General features: G+C 35.8%; 1 protein-coding gene across 1 annotated transcript in view; it reads right to left on the reverse strand.

Annotated features, from left to right (window-relative positions):
• The window catches only part of LOC140151504 (corticotropin-releasing factor receptor 2-like), a 223,384-nt gene that overhangs the window by 83,042 nt on the left and 123,549 nt on the right, over positions 1 to 16,793 (reverse strand). The window contains exon 2 of the mRNA XM_072173863.1: positions 3,131 to 3,343. Coding sequence (XP_072029964.1) covers positions 3,131 to 3,203 — 73 coding nt within the window. The 5' untranslated portion in view covers positions 3,204 to 3,343. The remainder of the gene's footprint in view (positions 1 to 3,130; positions 3,344 to 16,793) is intronic.

Raw genomic sequence — 16,793 nt, forward strand, 5'->3', positions numbered from 1 at the left:
ACACTCTAACATACATAAACCTAAGACTAATGGAAACTTACCTTGAACAAGGTCGGTTCACATGGAGACACAACAACTTTCTCAATTATATATATTGTCAACCATTAAATTGGGCTTTATTAATGATGTTAAATCTCCCCAAACCTTGTCCGACTTGGTAACCAGAGCAACTAACATTCTTTCCCCCACAACATTTCCTTTTGAATGTTCAACTACAAACCTGGTTCCGGACATTTGTCTTTTTTGGAAAAACATTAAAAAATTAGTCATCATTGAGTTCACTGTCCCTTTTGAATTCAACGTTGCTAAAGCTTATGACTCTGGTTACGAATTTAGTCTTATTTGTTAAGAAGTAGGTTCAAGAGGATACATTACACCAGACAATATTCATCGTTTAAAAGAAATCTTGAAACTGTGCAATAACCCGACATCCTTCAAAATAATCATGGATAATCTTGCAATTGTTTCATCTTTCAGTATTTCATTCAAAACAAGAGCCTTCCTGGATTTGTACACCGTTTCAGAAATCTAATATTTTTAAATTTTTTATCTGGGTGTCTGGTCTGTTTTTAGGCTGCTCTTTTTACTTTTCTGATTGTAATTTTATATTATATGCCTTTCTGTATAACATGTCTTGTATTTGTGTGTGTTTATACTTATGTCTTGCGTGCCACCATCAACATGGGTACTGATCCAGACCTGTATATCTTTGTTTTCCTTTTTATTGAATCAAAGTGATGTAAGATTGATTAGTCTCAGTATAAACCACTCGCACACATACATAATTCACATCGACACCCCAACCACTCACACGTCGACCTCACACCGACTCACTCCACCCCAACAAACAAACAAACAAACAAACAAACAAACAAACAAACAAACAGAAATCAAACAAACAAACAAACAAACAAACAAACACACTCCTTCTACGCTGACTTAAAAGTTAACACGTTCCACACAATTATTTTTGTTTATCAATTAATAACAAGTAATATGTTACCGTGTGTTTTCTGGCTTCAGGGTTTCCTCGTAAAATATTACTTTATGCTAATCCGATACTTAATTTATTACATCGTGTTGTATATTAGTATATTATTGAAGCGTTTATTTTTTCATCATAATCATTATCGATGCATCATCATTGTTGTTTTATAAAATCCCAATGATTAAGAAAATAACTCAAAGAGAGTATCAACAGTGTAAATACTGTATTATGAAACCATAATAGATATAATTTATATAGATAAGTTATATATATTATTTAGAGAAACATATCACGCATGAAAGAAATTATAAGGTTTGACATTAAAAAAACTCTCGTGATGCTTAAAGCTATCTCACGGATTCGACCATTAAGTGTGTTCTTTGTGTGAATAAATATTGAAATGCAAATATCCAAGAGCGTGTTCTTTTTCCATTTATATTGCATATACATTTATGTTATTGAAAATATCATAATCATAGGCATGGAAAAATGTGTTTATCTGAACAAACAATAACAGTAATTGTCGATTACTAAACCTAAAAATATTTAATTTTTTTTGGATAGCCTTTGTCATATTATATGTATCTGTTTAAATAATTTTAAAACAATTATACACACAATTTCAGCAGCATAATGCATTAATGACGTTAGAGTTCAAAGTAGTACTAATTTGTTTGACTAGCAGATCATCCGTATTTCGTGGTGTGTAAATGCATAGAGTTTATTTGTATGTTTTACTCATGATGCAGTCATGTCTACAGTAGAATTCACCACGACCTTTGCAGGACTTAAACCCCATTAAAAGCTATTAAACCAAGATAACACTCATTGAAAACAGCTCAACTGATTAAATCAGATCTTCTCTGGTTGTGCAATGAGCTGGTATTATAGCTTCAGTTGGGTAACCGATTATAAAGGAAACGCAAGGAAACAATGGCATGTGGACCTTTGTTCACGAAATGAGACAATGGTCTGCTTTTTGTTAACCAGCATTCTTGAAAATGAGCAACATAATGATTGTTGACTTAACACGGTTTGGAAATAATTTCTTCATATTTTTGGTGTTATCTGTCGTTTACATATCCTTCCTAAAACACAAAAGTGCGAATATTTCCAAACACCTAAATTAGCTAAAAATTTAGGACATGTTACAAAACTATATTTTCTAGAATTTCATAGAAAACTTTAAATGTAGCTTGTACCGTTTTTTTGTGGCATCCTTCAGAACTGAGCGGTCCGTTACCAATATTTCGGTCAAATCTCCATTCAATTAACACGGGGAGTTGGCTAGCTATGAGCTAGCTATGCCTTGCCCTCACTCATATTTTACGAAAGTGCGACTATTTCTGAACATCTAACCTAGCTGTAATTTTAGGTCATGTTAGAGAAATATATTTGCTAGAAGTTTGGAGAATACTTTAAATATTGGCCGGTTATTTTTCACACAGTGATGTTAACTAGGCAAATGCATATACTTCTTAACATACACTATTTGTAAAGGTCGCGCGTCAATGGTGAGAGCACTGTGTATTGTGTATAGGAAAACGGACAGTAAATGCAGTATGTTGAAATCGGAAAGAACTTTTCCCGAAATAATGTAGAAAATAAATGTTTTTAACCTTACAAATTCGCAAAACTGCCTAATTTATAATAGATGTTTGTCAGAATATGTTCTGTTAAGCGTGTACCCGGATATAGAACGTATACCAAAATAATATCGTAACGGATAGTGACAGTCTCGAAACTATAGCTTTGAAAAACTATGGTGGGATATGGGAACAAAGGTTATACGACGTCTCTTTCAAGGGGAGTTCCAAACATACCATAAGGGAAATCTGTCTATATTTCAATTTAGATTTTTCTCAAGTGGACGTCGAAATCCGTCACCTCTTGAATTCAATGGCTGGTATAGAAAGCGCAACATCTGCATAATGCCCATTCCCCATTCAAATTCCGAATCCTACCCCAAAGCTGATCCCTAAACCTCAATCCAAATACTTAAACAAACCGTATCACAACTTTAAACATAAAGCACAAGGAGAGGCAGGTATTCTGAAGTTATGCCTCAACAGAATTGAACAAAATAAGCGATGAAAGATAATAAGATGAATAATTTGATGGTTATAACTATTTGTCTCTTACCTTCTTCTTCCAGCTCTAGTGCCGTTTCATAATATTTAAAGTAACACATCAATTGTTCGTTAAACTCCTCCATGAGGGGTAAAGACTTGGTTGGCCCTCTGTGGAATTAAATTCTTCAACTATTGTAGTAAGTATGGTATAATCTTCTACGTCCTCTTGCCCTTCCTCTGGTCCTTTTATGTAAGCATTGACCGGTTGTACCAGTAAGAGTTGCTGTAATAAAACCAGAACATTTGCACGTCTATTAACTATTGAACATCGTGAATAATTGCAGCAGCGGGGTTTTAGTTTACGACTTCATACATGTTTTAAACGCGCGCTTGTCGGTTTAACGATGACACTATTAAATATATCTCTTCTGCAGTATATGCATGTATCGCTTCGATCTTAATACGTATGTGATAAGTGTTGGGAATCTCAGTGTGTCTTGATTCCAGTGTTGCGAAAGATAATCCTATTCTGGCCATATCGTCGCATGCAACACCTTAACGAATCAAGTTAGTAAGAGTGCGTGACAAAGATGTACAGGTATAGACCATTTCGATGGGCAGACGGGAAAGACATTAGTGATATTGAAACACTGATGAGCATCAAGCCATAGGGTGTTATAGTTAAGATAGTTAAGATTTATTACGAAAATAACAAAACAGACAACATAACAAAAAGCCAAAAAAGAGAAGCAAAACAAAACAAAGCGAAAGACTTATAGGGCACTGACAAAAACTCCGACACTGACAAAAACTCCCGTTTGTTTCTTTCCAGTTTTCATTCTTATATCATGTATGGCATCAATAATTATAATGGGTAATTAAAATGCATCATTTGAAAAACATTTGCAATATTTGCAAACAAACAGTGATTTATAGTGCGCTACGCACAGGCACAATGATTAGACGTTAATCCACAAGCCTCAGCACACTTTACAGATACAATACAATACAATACAATGCAATGCAATGCAATGCAATACAATACAATACAATACAATACAATGCGATACAATACAATACAATACAATACAATACAATACAATACAATACAATACATGTACATGTACATAAAATTAAAGTACATGGACGAGCTTTCACGTCACCACCTAAAGTAATTGGTAAAACGATTTTCATTTGGTATTCACTTAATTAATCTAATCACAATAACGACATCCATTTGCTGAGTTTGTTTCCAAAAACGGATTGAATCTATTTTTGTCGAAATTGAGTCATGTGCTGAACATGAAAGAGTTACAATATATACATTAATTATTTTGTATCCTATACCATGACTTATTTGGGGTCTGAAGTTATAACCCTTGGTATTTTCCGTATATTTGAATATAGTCCAGTTGCCTTTTCCAGAGGTCTGTATTTTGAATTTGAATATAGTCCACTATATTTAAGCCAAAATGGTGAATATTTGGCTCTTTTATCGTAGTAGAACTTTGATTGGAAAGTTAAATTAACTATTAAATTATAATTCTATTCAACTGGACTTACAGTTTTGATGGCTAGGTATCACGTCATATCCACGACGCATCATCAGGCCGACTGATCTTGAATTGGCTCTGCATTAAAACATGTGACGTCACGATGGTAGATATGGCGTCACACGGGAGTCGCCGAGGAATTTTCCTGGTGGTAGGATCGTAACTCTTGGACAAGTTGTGGCGTAGTCCTCCTCCGCGATTCAAAGTCCTCACAACTTTGAGGATAAGGACGTTATTGTGCTCGACAAAGAAAGAAAAAGAGGTACAAACGTGGTACGAAAGAGGGGTGACAGAAGCAATACATGTTCGCAGGGCGGAACCAACTTTGAATCGCGGAGGAGGACTACGCCACCCCGGGGGGGGCACTCGAATTTTTTTTTGGTAGGGGTGTGCCACCGCCAGTTTCGCACTCGAGGTCTAAGGAACTGATCGGCCGGCCAAAAGGGGGTCTAGGGAACTGATTGGCCGGCCAAAAGGGGTCTTGGGAACTAATTAACCAGCCAAAAGGGGGGTCTTGGGAACTGATCAGCCGCCAAAATCTGAAAATGGGGTCTCGGAACTAAACCATGCAGGCCAAACCAGGGCTCAATTTCGTTACGTTTTTGCCACAGATTTTTGAAGGAATCGATTTCACTTTGATCAAGAAAATCATTAATGTAAATTTGGTCTGGGGTGGCCTACGAGTACGATGGAAATCTCAGCAAAGCAAAACAGCATTCGGATCAAAATTACTAGACCCTGCAGACCTACCTATAGCCTACTGATAATTATAGCAGCAGCGAGCAGCATTACATATTAAGCCCACCATAAAAACAAACCCACAAAAATATTTTTTCAGTGCCGTAATTACTAAAGAAAAACATTTAGGCTACATTGAACTGTCATGCATACATGAGACGATTGAGTGAAGTGTGCAGAATTTGACAACCATTCCACTATTGGCACTAAACCAGTAGATCGTAAATTACCTTTTAATTCACTGTTATGGCCAGCTGCAAGGACGTGTACATAATTATTTGAGGTACTTTTCCTTATATTTGGCAATTTTATTCCCAAAAGAGATCTCAAAATCATTTATTTCCAGCAAAATGTTTATCAGCTGAAGGCCTCGGCACTCGCCGGCCGGCAGTGCTGCAATCACTGTTTACAATCAACCAACCAGTGTTGCCACTACTACAAAGTACAAGGAGCCCAAAATCCCGCCCAAAATCCACCTTATTCCTTACAATGTGTTTCAATGCTATGGGGAAGAAATTGATGGAAAATTCCCTTTGAAGCTTTTGGGCTCGAAATAGTAGGACAGAAAACACGCCAATCAAAATGCCAATGAGAGCGGAGATCGGTGATCTGAGAGTCTATGGAACGGCTAGAAAAATTTTTGGGCTTCAAGAGCGGCAATCAATGAATTTAGTGGGTCTAAGGAACGGCTAGCGGCTCTGAAAAAGGGGGTCGTCGCCGCGGCACATACCCGTATAGCTGGGGAATGCGAGTGCCCCCCCCCCCCGGGTACGCCACAAGAGTTACTAACCCACCATCAGGAAAATTCCTCGCCGACTCCCGTGTGACGTTACTCCAACCACCGTGATGTCACAGGTCAAGAATGCAGAGCCAATTCAAGATCAGTCTTCCATCAAAACAGTAAGTCCAGTTCAATAGAATCTACCTGGATGATCGATAATATTCATAAATACAACTTTGAATATTCTTCAAGGAAATTAAGAAAACGTTTTAATATTTTTGAAAATTGAACACCAACTGAATTGATGTTTTGAAAAATATGAAAAATATTTAATTGTTATATACGAGTGGATATTCATACGTAGTGGTAGATAAAATGTTTTTCTCTCACCTGGAACGTTTTCACTAGTTCGACTAGCGTCTTCAGCAGATGGTGATGCTGTGATTATATCTTGTCTACAATCGGGATATCTCTCAATATATGATTGACAGGATGACGTCATAGGATGTTACGATGTAGCGCCGCCCCCCTGGGCATCAGCAAGTTATCCCAGATGGGGTCTATTTCTAGACCTTTGTCTCGATTCAGTCTTGGTTTCTGAGTCCTTATGTGTATTGCTGATGCCCAGGGGGGGCGGCGCTACATCGTAACATCCTATGACGTCATCCTGTCAATCATATGACGTCATCAGTGAGAGATATCCCGATTGTAGACAAGATATAATCACAGCATCACCATCTGCTGAAGACGCTAGTCGAACTAGTGAAAACGTTCCAGGTGAGCGAAAAATAGTGTAGTGTTGAAGTTAAACTCTTTAATTATTTAATTGTTATTCTCACAAAGGAGCAAATATGTATAGATGAAAAGTTAAGAGGTATTTAAATTCGGGACTGTGTTTTTTAAAAATAAAGAAAAACATAGAAAATACAGTAAAAAAAAAAATCAAACTGGTTTTTAAGCTTTAACATAATACAGGAACATACCTACACAAAATGAATGTAATCCCTTTTGGAAATATACTACATTTTATTGAATAATTAAATCTTAACATTCAGTTCTACAAGTTAGTGCAAGTCTACGAGATGTATGAGTGGTCTTCCACATCGGCAGTGTAGGTATTGGCAACGACTTTTGTTTGCCGTGACACTCATTGCAATGTGTACTTTTCCGCAATATTAGGTTCCAAGAAATTCAGATATGTATTTTTCCTTTCTTGTTTGAGCATATGAAAATAAGTGTACATCAGATTAGGTTAGGACACGTTGTTTTGTTTTGTACTACTGCTCCCACACATTAGAACGTATTTTAACGCTTGATTTGGAAGTCTTCGATTAAAATAGAGTCTCAAAAATATGCTTTTCCTCTAATGATATACGGCGCAATTCATCACTTTCTGATGACTTTTTGTACCAAAATATATTCGAATGCATACCTTCAGGTTAAAGTTAATTAAATATGTTTTTATTAAGAAGGGGAGCAAAATACATTTGGATGAAGCTAGCGGCGATCTAACCGGCGACATCTGGTTTACGAGACCAGTGCTCTAACACAAGTCCTGAGCTATTGCCAATTGCCAATATCAAAGTATATATTGTGTTTCAGTTGAATTTGGAGTTCTGTGGTCAACATATTTTAATCATGAGGAACAACATTGCTCTGAAGTTGCATTTCTGAAGTTTTAGTGTTGGAATGGCACATATTTTGAGGATTAAGGTGAAACCGATCACATTCAAAAAGAAAGCTCGCATAATAATAAGGATTTGACTGTTAACTCCCTGTTCATACTAAAACAGTAGTCAGCCAAATGTAGGGCAATAAACAATTAGCTAAGTATACTAATTCACTTTCTATGGTACGTGCATATATTTAATTTAAGACTAATAATGACACCGAAACGCTCTGATTTAATTAGCAGACCTCGACGTTGACACGGGTCTACATGAGATAACTAATTGTTGTGATTGATTATATGTTAAAACAAAATAGGCCAGATCGTGACCGCAAAGGTAAGAGCTTAGCATAATTGATTAGATTTGAATAGTTATGAAATGCAATAACGAGCTTTTATTAAAGGAGGGTTTCGTGATCCTAGCATCCTCTTTTTATGACATGTCTCAGTACATATCCACGAAAAAGCATATTCCCAAAATTTCAGTTGATTCCGATTTTGCGTTTGCGAGTTATGCATGATTATGTGTATTACACTGCTCCATAGACAATGTGTTGTAATTTCGTTCTGGTGCACCAGAACGAAATTCAAATTTCACGATATCTTAGCTAAACGAATTAATCTGCAAGAGATATTTTGAACATAAACATTATGTAGCCAGAGGTTTCCATCGATATAAAAATCTCAACTTTTTTTGAGAAAAGTGTGGGGGGGTGAGGCTGTGGATCACGAAATGCCCCTTTAAATCACATCAGAGAGATGTCATCAGGGATACACTATGCATGACCCGATACTGACACACCGGACATGTCTTTTAATAGAATAAGCAAAAAATGGTAGCCTCATCCCGCATGGTGCATGGTTTGCCATCTGTAATGTTAAATAGGCCATTGTCATAGGTCAAGATTTGTGCTCTTACGATCCAAACAAATGGAGTAATAATTTCCACCAAATCCTGCAATTGTGGTGTTGTGTGGATTCTTGCTTCCATGTAAAGGTACAACACAACATGTGAAACATGGCACCATCTGCCTCTAAGGTATACTCAAATCCATGTTTACATGTTTACATACATTAATATTAATATTTTCGTGATGTTGAAAACATGTTTTGATAGAAAGAATACAATTGAAACATGTTTACTGCAGATACAGTTCAATCGTATCAAATAGATAGACACAACTAAAGCATAAAACGATTCAACATTGAAAGTTTTTATTGTTTTAAGCTTTGGTCGTCTCCTTTGTTACATCATTTTTACACAGTGAAAGGTACGGAGATTTTTAAAAACAATCTTGAACATTTTGGGCTAGGTAAAACTAAAATTGATGCAGCCGGAGTCTTTGCAACGGGAGGTTCATTTGAAATGACAAGAAACGAAACATATTTTATAAACTACCCCTGTATGTCAGCAAGTGGAACTTGATATTTTAATTTGACATCATTGAGTACCATCTCCGAGGCATTTGCACGTATCCTTGTGATATCTGTATCTTCTTCGTATCTAAATTTAACCATCTCGATTTTTAGGTCAATTTTGCATTACATTATAGGTACAGATTTTAAAGGTTAAATTTAAAAGTAATATCTTGAAATACTCACAACCTCAAACGATATCATTGGTTTCTCAAATTATCATTAAAAGTCCAACAAAATAAGAGCATTATTTAATAAGATCAATTTAAGCACCTGCTTCTTGATTTGTGTTGTTTGTTAAATTAGTGGGAACGTGATCTTGTTTCCAGGTTAATTAGGATATTGTTAGTTTCATTACCATGATTGCAAGAACACCGCAATGGTTATGATTTCGTCTACTTAAACCTTATCGTAATTATAAGCCTGTTTTGGGTGACACTCCTCAAAGATTAATAAATATGATGTAGCCCCGTATGGACCTACTTTAGTATGTAAGTGTGCTTAAGAGAGTTAGGAAACTAAACACATACCAAAGAGTAATTACCCCCTTAACGAAAAACCATTACTCCAAAGCAATTTATCTTATGCCAAATGTGGGATATGCATTCAAAGCATAGTTCATTTCGCATTATGACACCTCGTTTGTTTCAATGGTCCCAATGTTGGTGCCACACTGTACATTTAAACAAGCGTAACTCAAGATTTGAAAGTTGCAACAAAATTCATTTACTTTTATTCAGTATCCAACGGTGGGCATCATACATTTGAAGGGGATCAAAACGTGTGATAATCAATAACAATAATAATTGTTATTATTCATTTCATGTCAAATTGAAACAGAGATTTCAATATTTCTTCTTACCAACAAGGTCCTAAATCAATGCCGTGCAATTCTGGAGATTGTGCGATTCACAATACAATGCGCCATCAGCGCGCTGCCCCGCTGTAGTGGTTGCTCTTGTCAGTCCAATTTTTGACCTTCAGGGTCGACTTCGTTGTTCTGTCCACCATTTGGATGATTGTGTGATAATATATTAACAATGTTGAAAACAGCTCCGCGAGGGATTCCGTATGGTCAATAGATTATTATTAATAAATTATTGTTTTACTGCACTTTTGCGTGTAGCATCTTTATATTGACATTTAAACACACAATGACATTTTGTTCCTGTGTTGTATTCTTATTACGCGGGTTTTGGATGTCGACATGTTCCCATTATGCACTACATATGTTGACCTCTCCCCAGCAAACGCTGGAGGCGCATCGTATTCTGAATCGAGCGCATTGCAGGCTATCCTTTCAGTGGTACAGTTAGACTCAACATTTCCTGATTGACAGGTGGTATGTAACCCTTGGTGTTTCATTTCTTGTGACCGTGTTGGTAAATATTGATTCAATATGTGATTAATTAACCACTCGTATGAACATTGTCAATTCGTATCGAGTATCCTATGTTTTAATCTCCTCCTCCTTCATGAAAAAAAAAAAGAATAATCCAAGGAGAGCCGAAAACATTTCCATCGATGGGCACTCAATACAGGCCAATAGGATTTAGGAACTTTCAAATATTGGGTTACTGCCATTGCAACAAAATTAATGACGTGTCATAATGCGCAAAATGCTGCTTATAGTGCATATCCTAATTTTGGCACATTAAAGACAATTCTTAGTCAGTGGGTGGTCTATTACGTAGACACATAATCTGATTGGACAATCACATGATTTTGGGTGTCGTCTATCAGGCGGTAGACGACCCCACGTCATCATGAGTGTTGAAAACGCATAACGCGCTCATAAAGGTGCGAGTATGTATCGCGTTGTATGCGTAGACGCAGTGCGGAATACTCGGGAGTTTTTATGGATGCGCCGGCATCCACTACTCAAAAATATTGGACCTGCCTGTCGTCTATCACACGGTAGAGGATAGTCAAAATAAAAATTCCTATCGTTTATTCTCTAAATCGTTTTTGAGTAATGGTCTTTCATAAGGAAGTGGTGTAATTACGTTTTGATCATTTTCAGATCATCGTACAGGTATCAGAGTACAGTACAGAAGGCTGTGTTAATATTATAGCGTATTACATGAAATGTGTTATTTACAGTACAAAGTACACCATCAACGGCGAGTAGCTTTTACTAGACTTGCTTTCCTGAATTATTTAGTGAGGGCGAACTACGGCTACTGATGCAAAATCATTACGTTTAAATGCACCCAACTCTCTAAATGCACTAGCTCTACGGAAGCAACGGAAGCCTTAAAAATGTTGAATAATATTTTAAAACAAAACTTGTTAATGATTTAGACGGATTCATCACTTGGAATTAAGAAACCAAGACCGTTTGTTACTCCATGTGTACATTTTCTCCTGTTCTAATTCACGACAAAAATGAACATACCAAGAGCGACATATATGCCGTGACGTTCATTGCCTGCGATTTGTTTTGTAGTGTGCTGGCATCACAGTCATGACAGTACCCTCAACGTTGTCAGTATATTTGACCAATGCGTATGTCCATAGTAGCAATCCGGTTGTTTGGGCTACAATTGTTTAGAAATGTCGTACAATAGCTTATTTTGACCACCATTGTGCCAATTTCTCTGTCTTTTACATTGGAGTTGGACTTCACGACGACTTGGCCTATACATGTATGTTGTAGATAGGGAACTAGAAGGAAGTAGAACATTTGATTAGGTTTTGCTAAAGTCCTACGACTTGGGTGTTGCTGCTGGCAACAGCTAGCCTCAACAATGGAAGACTAAGAAAACTCAAAACCAAGAGCTCACGCTAAACATAAAATGACTTTGACAGGCGATTTGTCATGATAAATAATACACAATCTCTGTACAGATTCCCCTCCAGTATAAGAACTGCTGAATTGAAACCAACATGTTTCTCTCATTTTGTTGGAAGCTTCGCTTTGTAATATATATACCTACAGAAATGATATAGTATTATATCATCCAATATAAGAAATGGTAAAACGTGCTTCTCATATATTGGCATTTTTGCAAACTGTACTGTTAACAATAAGGATCTATATATCTTAATATCTATACCAGGACGTATCTTGGTCGGGGGGGGGGTGGTAAATAAACATAGGGGTAAAGATAAAAGATTCTTAATGATTAAAATTGCTTGAATATATTGCCATTGTTTTGATTAGTTGATTTCAGTTCAGAACAGTGTTTCAATGATTTCTGTAAGTTAAGTAATTTAGAGGTTATGAATCACATATCTATCTTTCTTTCTTTCTTTCTTTCTTTCTTTCTTTTCTTTCTTTCTTTCTTTCTTTCTTTCTTTCTTTCTTTCTTTCTTTCTTTCTTTCTTTCTTTCTTTCTTTCTTTCTTTCTTTCTTTCTTTCTTTCTTTCTTTCTTTCTTTCTTTCTTTCTTTCTTTCTTTCTTTCTTTCTTTTTCTTTCTTTTCTTTCTTTCTTTCTTTCTTTCTTTCTTTCTTTCTTTCTTTCTTTCTTCCTTGTTCCCAAATGAGTGTTGTGTTTTAAAGAGGTTCAAATTGCTCAAAATATCTTTGAAATAGACCAACATCAGGGTCATTTTTAATTTATGCCGGTCATGCACCCAATGAGTTGACTCGGCGGTGTAATGTTTTGAGGAAGGTGTTAATAATAAATTGCCAAAGCTTATCAATCTGTTACTCGAAATGAATACTCTTAAAGCAGATGGTGATTAAAGGTAGAATGAGTCCAATTAAATTTGCGATACATTGGGGTTAATTCATCCGTTTAAATTAAACAACCTCTGGGGTTTGGTTTGTCTTTGCTTAGTAACATGAGATATACATTGTCCTCTTCATTTGTTGATTATAGGCTGTCTTCCTTGATTTAGTGCTATTTATAGATTTAATTTGCTCTTCAACTAACTGCAGTGTTTTTGTTTCTTTAAGGAGCTTCTTGCAGCCTTCTCTTGCATTTGCAAACACCGCTATTGAGTATTAGTAATCGTCGTGATGGTATGTTAATAATACTGCATTTTTTTTGGGGGGGGGGTTAAAATATTACCCAGTCTTGATAAGATAGAACATTGCTGGGTGTGTAGGGAAATAGGTTTCAAAATATAAAACCTTTTTCTGAAAAAGGTATATGTAGATAATATTAACAATTTGGCTAAACGCCTAACGTGTTTAAAAAGCTAGGATTTACATTGTACATTCCAAAAGTGTGCACAGTATACTGTTATAGTTGTTAGTTTGGTTGTTTCAATTACTTAAATATGCGAAGCGGTCTCCTCGATTTTTCACATGGATCCAATATGGCGGTCACTATCACCAAATTCCGCCAATAATATTTAGAAAAACCCCACTAAAATAAAAACACAAACACACGCACCCCCAACAACAAACAACTACCACGTGCATTTCTGTCTTAAAATGCTATATAATGAATGCTATATAATATCAAATATTAATTCAACATGAACGTCAAAATCACCAAACGTCCAAAATAATGACAGTGAAAAAAAAAGAAACAAAAAAAACCCATCAGTACAACATTACGTTTGGAAATCTTAAGGTAGTATTGCTCCTTAGTCTCTGGTGACGTGAATAATCGGTGTACAATTATTATTCTATTGAATGGGATCGGCCCACACTATAACCACGCGTCTGTGGTACTACTATTTTCAGGGCAGAACCTGTGTAAGGTAATCATTTCTATCCAATTATAACTTATTCAAATAATACTAACATATTTGATGCATTTGAGATTCTAGAAATAACAAAAGCATAAAACATTTTTTTTCTGAAAAGGTATATGTAGATAATATTAACAATTAATTTTGTACATTCAAAAGTGTGCACAGTTTACTGTTACAGTTGTTATATAGTTCGGTTGTTTCAATTACTTAAATATGCGGAGCGGCTTTCTCGATTTCTCTATTCAAATCACCAAATTCCGCCAATAATGTTTAGATAAAACCCACTAAAATAAAACAGTAAAAATAAATATACACCAGTACAACATTACGTTTGGAAGATAGGGACTAGGTAGTATTGCTCCCTGGTGACTTGAATAATCGGTGTACATGGAATGGTATTGCTAAAACAGTTATGGTTGCACCCACTAAATGTAAATTATATTATTCTATTGAATTGGATCGGCCCACACTATAACCAACAACACGCGTGTGTGGTACTACTATTTTCAGGGCAGAACCCGTGTAAGGTAATCACTTTTATCCAATTATAAATAGTTCAAACAATACAAACAGATTTGATGCATTTGAGATTCTAGAAATAACAAAAGCAAATATATATAAAACCTTTTATAAATACCACAATCTTCAATAATACCGTAGCATCTGTAAAAAACCCCATAGCAGCCATTGACTTTTAACTTAAATAATGACTACAGTACTCAGCATAGCATAATAACACCTGTTTACTTTTTAATGGTTACAAAATAAAGGTTTCTGTTGGCATCAGGTAAATCAAATACTGAGGTTGTCACAACCCACCGCAGGATTTATTGGTTTATTGTGTCCGATTTGAGCGATGACATAATGGAAAATGTTGCCAATCAATATTCATGAGAGTGTACATTTGAAGGCCCAGTTATCAAAAGTGGGTGACTTGTGTTTGGCAGATGTGAAATACATCTGACTGTGTGTTTTAATTACGAAACGCATAAAGGTTTGTGCATCATTGAATGGCTGCCTAATGCCGTTATCACTGGTTATTTGTTTAGGTTCTATAATAATAATTATTATTTTCTTTATTCATTCCTTTCTTTTCCTTTCTCTGCACTTATTCTTTCTGATGCCTACACTTTAGGGGTCTGTCACTCCCTCGCCCCACCTTCTCCCCCTCTAGCTAAAATGTTATTGTTGTTATATATTCTTGATATCTTCTTGTAACATTTTTTATTTATATGTGTGTGCTTTTACTACGCATGTTGTTTACAGCATTACCATTTATACACTTAACTTTAATTTAGCAGAAGTCAAATTCATTCTGTGTAAGGTTAAATGTTTGTATCAAGATGAACTGGTTTACATCACTTTTGAGCCCCACACACGCGTGACTGTCAATATTACTAAGAAAAAACAACTATAGTACTGATAGCTTGGAAAAACGATATCTAACACAGAGAAAATGTGTCTATTCATGTGAGCATAACATGTATTATATCTTTTTTTAAGGGTTTACTTTGCGCGTATATATTGTTATCTCTTTTTTGACGAAACACAGGAATTCTAATCAGAGCGCGGGTTTTCATAATGATGCTCCTGTACATTCCATTTCTGAAGTACGTGTATATGGCCCATTTATGGCGAAAGTTCACTATCATTAATATCTGCTCGGATTTGAAATAGAAACACGATAATGTATCATTTTTAATATACCGGGTAGAATTAAAATACCGCATTAGAAAAGCATCATTATCTCGATTTATACATCAATAGTGGTGTTATGTATAAATTTTAATAACGGATTTAAAAATGGCAATTGATAATTAGTGGTAAAATATGGTTTATGTATTGTTTCTTTCCACACATTTGCTCTAATTGATTTCATTTAATTAGTGTATCAAATACATATATTACGAATGTTACTTAACCGGCAATCTTTTTGTTGATTGCAAAGTTCTGTGGCACTCACCTGTTGTATTTAATCTTGATTTACTTGTCCTGCGAAAACCGCTGTCCAACAAAGTTCACTGAATACGTTTTATATCCTTTGCATATAAAATCGTCGCACCGATCCTCATAACAATCCCAAATATGATGTTCTTTCCACGTTCCTTACACTTTCTTATGGAAAACAGGATTGCTTTGCACCTGTTTCCACCTACATTGACAGATGTGTTGTTTCATAAATCAGACTTTTGCAAGTCGAGGGATGAATATATTCCATTTGTTGATTTTACACCAAATCTGTATTTATATTAAGATGTATTGATGTATAGTTACAAGCCGACGACGAACGTCGGCTTGTTCTGTCTTCTTCCAATTCTTTCTTCTTTCTTCTTCTTTCTTCTGGCAACCAATCATAGCTCCGCCAGGGATTGACATATTTCAACCATACTTGACCCAAATGACCACTGGGCTAGGCCAAACCTTCCATTTCACTTTGACTTCGCTGTGACCTTTGACCTTGACCCTATGGTCAAAAATGTTGATTTCACAAAAAATGCTACTCCTTCCACAAATTACATGCAATGATCATGTGACTCATGCATATGAATCAACGTTAACCAGTGCTCAAAACTTGTAAACAGATTTTACAAAGGTCAAAGGTCATTAAGGGGTCACTTCCGGTAAAAGTCTGAAAAATTTGTAAAAAATATTCAAAAAATCACTGTCTTTGCAAATTATATAGCAGAGAGTCGCCATTAACACACATGCATCGCTATTAGCCAGGGTCTTTAGGATGCCTACAGTTTTGGGGTCAAAGGTCATTAAGGGGTTACTTCCGGTCAAAAACTAAAATTATCAAAAATGTTCAAAAAAATGTTCTTAATGTAAACAGACCAGAGTAATATAACCATCATACATGAATCAGTGCTACCTGATGTATGCATGGTATTTTTATTTTGGGGTCAAAGGTCATTAAGGGGTCACTTCCTGTTTTTAGCTAAATAACTAAGAATTTTTATCTCAACAACTAAACATAGTAGAA

This window comes from Amphiura filiformis, chromosome 4 (genome assembly GCF_039555335.1).
Source record: "Amphiura filiformis chromosome 4, Afil_fr2py, whole genome shotgun sequence".
NCBI lineage: Eukaryota > Metazoa > Echinodermata > Ophiuroidea > Amphilepidida > Amphiuridae > Amphiura > Amphiura filiformis.